Here is a 5,367-nt window from a genome sequence, read left to right as displayed (position 1 = left end):
TGCTCCGCTGGGTCTCCCTCGGTCTCGGTCGGTCGGCCCCTCTCCCGGCCCCCTCCCTCCTGCCACCCTTCCATCTCTGGCCCTCCCTCGGGCTCGGCCTGGGGGGTGGGGGGCGGCGACGCGGGGCGGGGCGGCCGGGCGGGGCGGGGCGGGGCCGTGACGCGGGGCCGGCGGGGCTAGAGGCGCGGCAGAGTGGGGCGGGGGCGCAGTCCCGGGTCCGACCGGCCGAGCCCCGCGCGCCCCGCCCGCGCCCTGCGCCTCCGCCCGGCCGGCTGGCGGGGGAGGGGGCATGAGCCGGCGCCCGCGCGCCGCCCGGAGCTGCGGGCCGGCCTAGACCCCCGCGCGGGCCCCGCGCCCCAGCCGCTGCCGCCGCCGAGCCCCGGGGCGCCGCGATGCAGCGGCCGGGGGAGCCGGGCGCAGCGCGGTTCGGGCCGCCCGAGGGCTGTGCCGACCACCGGCCGCACCGCTACCGCAGCTTCATGATCGAGGAAATCCTCACTGAGCCTCCGGGGCCCAAGGGCGCCGCTCCTGCCGCCGCCGCCGCCGCCGCGGGCGAGCTGCTTAAGTTCGGCGTGCAGGCGCTGCTGGCGGCGCGGCCCTTCCACAGCCACCTGGGTACGTGCGGGGCCGGGGGCCGCGGGGCGCTGGCCGGGCTCGGCGGGAGGAAGCGAGCCGCAGCGTCTCCAAAACGCAGCTCCGGGCGCGCAGGCCCGGGGCTAGTCCCTCGGCGCGCTCCCGGCCGGGAAGCAGAGGCGGCAGGCGCCCGGCCGCGCAGAAACAAGGCCTCGTGCCCGTGGGCCAGGCCGGCCGGGAGGGCGTTCTCTCTCTCCTTCACTGAGACCCTGCGGCTTCCAGTCCCGAGGAGTCCAGGCCCGGGGACCCGAGCCCGCATCCCCATCGCGGGCGCTGGACCAGACTGCTAATGTCAGACTTCGGGTCAAAGCGACCTCAGGCCGCGGGCGCCTGGGCCTTCGCCGCAGAGGGCTGGCTGGGAGTGGCCGCGGCTGCCCAAGCCGGGGAAGCCGGACAAGCCGGACCTTTGGGAAGGAGGCCCGTGTCTCCGAGTGCTGTGCTGGGGGCTGACGCTGGCCCGGGCCAGCCCGGAGCCTCCCAGAGCCCAGGGTCTTAGGCTGGCAACGAACTGCCCTGTGCTGTAGCGCCGATCCCCTTGGGCCTTGCCTGGGGACAAGGGGCCTGGTTGTGAGCTGCTGCCCGACTGGCCCTTCCGCGCCAGGTCAGCTGTGCCGTGGCAGAGCTTGAGCCGGCAGCTCAGGCTTTTTCTGCCCCTTTTGATTCTCTTCTTTGCTGACCCGCCGTGCCCTCTTCACTGCACCCCTTCTTCTGGATTTCCCTGTCTCTTTTACAACCGTCAGTCGGCATCTCTCAGTAGGGTGGGTCTGCTCTTCCTCTCCCACCTTTCCCCAAGGATCCCTTCTTCCCTCTGGGCCCTCTCCTCATATTTACTCTCGCATCTTACCCAGGCCCTCCCGGACTGCGGCGGGGTTAGCACCCGCCCCGTAGTGAGATGACTATCCGGGCAGGGAGGCCTGCTGTGTTCTAGCGGGACCCCAGCCCAGCAAGCTGACTTCCTCCACATCCCATGACCGTCCAGCCAGTGCTCCGCCTGTCTAGGGGGCAGCAGGACCAGTTTGTTCGTTTTAAGTCCAGTTTCTGCTGCCTTTTGCCTCCAGCTGCAGTGTTAATTCGTTTGAAGCGGGCAAAAAAAATATCGTTTAGGACTAATGAAAATGAAAACGTTTTCGTGGGGGAAGCGCATAAACAGAGAAAACAGGAGGAACAAATTTCTCAATTCTTGGGGTGCTTTGTAATCTCTGGGAAACACCCACCTTCACCCCTGCTGACAACCGGCTGCCTGCCCGCTGGGGAGGCTGTTGTGCCCCGCACAGAAGAGCACATGCGCTTTCTCCTTATTTATTATTTTTTTTTCTGAACGCAGCAAAGCCGATTTAGTTGGGGCAAACGCTCGTCTTCCTAACGCTTTCTTTCTTTCTTTTTCTTGGTTTCCCTTTTCCGTGAAACATACTCTGTGCGTTTGGGAGCTGCGACCTTGTTCATTGAGAATTCTTAAGTCTCAGAGGCGGCTGGTGCCTGGGGAATGCCAGGCATAGCCCGGGTTGGGGAGTTCCCCCTCCCAGACTCTGGGGACCCTGGCGTCGAAGAGGGTCAGCCTAGGTGCCTGGAACAAATCTTTCACTTCTCGGCCAGCGCGAAGCTTTTGTGCTGGGTGGCACTGGCCGGGGCGCATGGTGCGAGGATCTCCAGGAGGAGGAGCACGGCCCGAGCTCACCCGGCTCCCCACTCTCTCCCCGCAGCCGTGTTGAAAGCCGAGCAGGCGGCAGTGTTTAAGTTCCCGCTGGCGCCGCTGGGCTGCTCCGGGCTAGGCTCGGCGCTGCTTGCCGCGGGGCCTGGGCTGCCCGGCGCTGCGGGCGCACCGCACCTGCCGCTCGAGCTGCAGCTCCGCGGGAAGCTGGAGGCACCAGGCGCAGGGGAGCCGGGCACTAAGGCCAAGAAGGGGCGTCGGAGCCGCACCGTGTTCACCGAGTTGCAGCTGATGGGCCTAGAGAAACGCTTCGAGAAGCAGAAGTACCTCTCCACGCCCGACAGGTAGCACGGGGCCAGGCTGAGCCCAGCGGGTGGTGGGAAGGGTGCTGCTTGCCCTGATGAGGGTGCATCCCGCTCTTTCCAGAATAGATCTCGCCGAGTCCCTGGGTCTGAGCCAGTTGCAGGTGAAGACTTGGTACCAGAATCGAAGGATGAAGTGGAAGAAAATAGTGAGTGTGCCCGTGGCTTTCCGCGCCCTCTGTTTGTCGCCATGCTTCTGTAGCCTTCAAGAGCTGCTCTCCTCTCCACCGTGGAGACTTCTGCCCAACCGTCCCGGTTTCCTCGGTGCCTGGTGCCCAGAGGGACCCTCTCTGTTCTCTGTCCCTCTGGGTGTCCTAGCCCAGTCCGCATTCCTTCGTGCTCCCAGAACCCCTAGGACTCCAGGAAGCCTCGAACCCCTCTGCTGAACCCTCTTGTCGCTTTTATGCCCAGGAGAGCTCAAATGGTCGCCATTTCCCCGGGGCTGGGAGCGGCCTCAAATGGCCTCGTTGGGCTCTTCAAGGCCCCTGCCTGGGCACAGGGTGCGGGGTTCCCCGGCCCTGCCCCAGCTCACTGCGGTGCCGCTCGTCTCCTGCGCAGGTGCTGCAGGGCGGCGGCCTGGAATCTCCCACCAAGCCCAAAGGGAGGCCAAAGAAGAACTCCATCCCCACGAGCGAGCAGCTCACGGAGCAGGAGCGCGCCAAGGAGGCAGAGAAGCCGGCAGAGGCGCCGGGCGAGGCGGGCGATAGGAGCCAGGAGGACTGAGCGCGGCAGAGGGTGCGGGCCCAGGAACACCCGGCGCAACCCGCCGGAAGCCGCGAGTCGGCCCTTCCGAGTCCATGACGTTTGCTTTCTAAACTTACTACCTTGAATGCGGACAGTTAGGGGCCAAACAAGAACGGACAGATCCTGAAGCGAAACCCAGGCCCCAGCGCGCTCGCGGGCCCTCGCCTGGAGACTCACACCCCGCGTAGCGGGAGGCCGCCTCCGCCCGGAGCTCCGCGGCGCCAGGCGCTCCGTGCGCACTCACGCCCCGCTTCCCTCCTGCACCCCCACTCGCCTCCGGCCGGCCCTCCGGGCCGGGACGTCTCCAGGCACACGCCCGCTTCCGCTCGTCGGGGACCCCCTCGGCCCGGCGCAGGCCACCTCGGCCGGAGATGGTGTCCGGACAACCTGGCGGCTCGGCCCTGAGGCCCGGTCCCCGACGTCGCTGGGGCCCCTACCCTTCTCTTACGAAGACGGTGATTTTTTTTTCCAATAAAATATTTTATGACACAGCGGGCCTTGATGAGGGGGTTTCTGAATCCGCGAGGTGGGAGGGAGGAGGGGCGAGGTAAGAGGGACACTCGCAGTGGCTTTTGAAACATCCTTTCCCAGGGCTATGTGGATGAGAGCGGTGACCTGCTCCACCTGGACCGGGCTAGGCACGCAGACAGCTCGGATGCTGCAGGATCCTAGGAACCGCTTTCTCTATGGGCTTGTGGGGCAAGACTGTACCCTCTCCCCTTCCTTCTCAGCCCAGGGCGCTTCGGAGTGCAGCAACCGGCCTACCCAGGGGTAGTCCAAAGGAGCAGAAGCCCCAGGCCACCGAGGGGCTCACTCCGGAAGTTGCCGGGAGCTGAGAGCTGCCTCCTATTGCTGTTTGGGTCTCCTGGGACTTGAAGGACTAATTTCGAGTTGCTTGAGATGGTCAGGCCCAGCCTTCCTGAGGCCAAGGGGAAGCCAAGGACTGGAGGTTCGCACACAGGCCCGCCACCATCATCAGCCCCGCCTGCAGCGGCTCCTGCCTCCCGGAGTTTTCACGTTTTCCGCGGGATACACAGGGCGGAGGCGCCTGGCAGCAGAGTATGGTTCCGGGCAGTGGGGGCACCAGACCGAGGCAGAGTGCAAAGGATTTCGAACTCATCAAGTTCAGGCAGGGTGCCCTTTCCAGGGGCACGGCCTGATGGCACGTGCTTGCCAGCCGCCCTGTCCACGGGTAAGGCATCAGTTGCTTTCTCTCGGGTCTCAGCTGGGTGGGAGCCCTCAAGTAGGTTCCTGTCTTTGTGCTTTCTAGGATGACGACTAGGTACGGGGTTGGAGAAATGGCCACTCTGCTTGTTAAATCTAGGGGAGAGACAGAAACTTGGCCCTGCAGAGTTCCAAAGAGAGTCAAGATTCCAAACCAGTTCCTTGCAGGTCCAAATAGGAGGGAAAGAGAATCAGGAACACTATGCTCAGATACAGGCTTCGCGTTTTAAATTATGAAAACAACCATTATGGTCTCCACCTGCAGTGGCTGATGGTTTCCTTTTTAAATCACCGCTTGATCGTCCTTTCCTGAAACATACACTTGGGTTTCTGGTACCTGAGCATCCCAGACTTTGGTTTAAGGCTGGGAGGAGTGAGAAAGGGAGTGTTTTCTTAGGGAGCAGGTGATTTTCCGCAAGCCCCAACCCTGCCAAGTCTTTGGGAAGTCAACTTCCTTTCTAGGCTCTTAACTCAACCTTGCAAACAGCTCCCAGACTCATCCTTGCCAGTGTCCCCTGAGGAGCCCCAGAAAACCTGCAGGACCCTGGCCAGAGGGAAGGAATGGACCTTCAGTGTGTGACTGCGCCTCCTGATTCCTTCCAACCCTCAGGGTACCCCCAGTTCTGCTCAGTGTAGCGGTCTAGCTGTAATTTTCCTGTATCAGGCCCAGGCTAGCCAAGTCAGGTACACTACTGAATTTAATCTTCTTCACCTCAAAGGGGGCAGGCATGGGAGTGAAAATTCGAGTTCTGTCCC

The 5,367-nt window shown here is 63.6% G+C and overlaps 1 protein-coding gene across 1 annotated transcript; it reads left to right on the top strand.

The window, feature by feature from the left end:
• Window positions 1-392: 392 nt before the first annotated feature.
• BARX1 (BARX homeobox 1) lies at window positions 393-3,806 on the top strand. Its single transcript, XM_031447309.2, has 4 exons — window positions 393-615; window positions 2,334-2,625; window positions 2,708-2,792; window positions 3,202-3,806. The coding sequence occupies exons 1-4, from the start codon at window positions 393-395 to the stop codon at window positions 3,364-3,366; spliced, it is 765 nt and encodes a 254-aa protein (XP_031303169.2). The 3' UTR covers window positions 3,367-3,806.
• Window positions 3,807-5,367: the final 1,561 nt, after the last annotated feature.

The sequence above is a fragment of the Camelus dromedarius genome, chromosome 10 (genome assembly GCF_036321535.1).
Source record: "Camelus dromedarius isolate mCamDro1 chromosome 10, mCamDro1.pat, whole genome shotgun sequence".
In the NCBI taxonomy this organism is placed as follows: domain Eukaryota; kingdom Metazoa; phylum Chordata; class Mammalia; order Artiodactyla; family Camelidae; genus Camelus; species Camelus dromedarius.
This window is presented reverse-complemented; position numbering and strand designations above follow the sequence as displayed.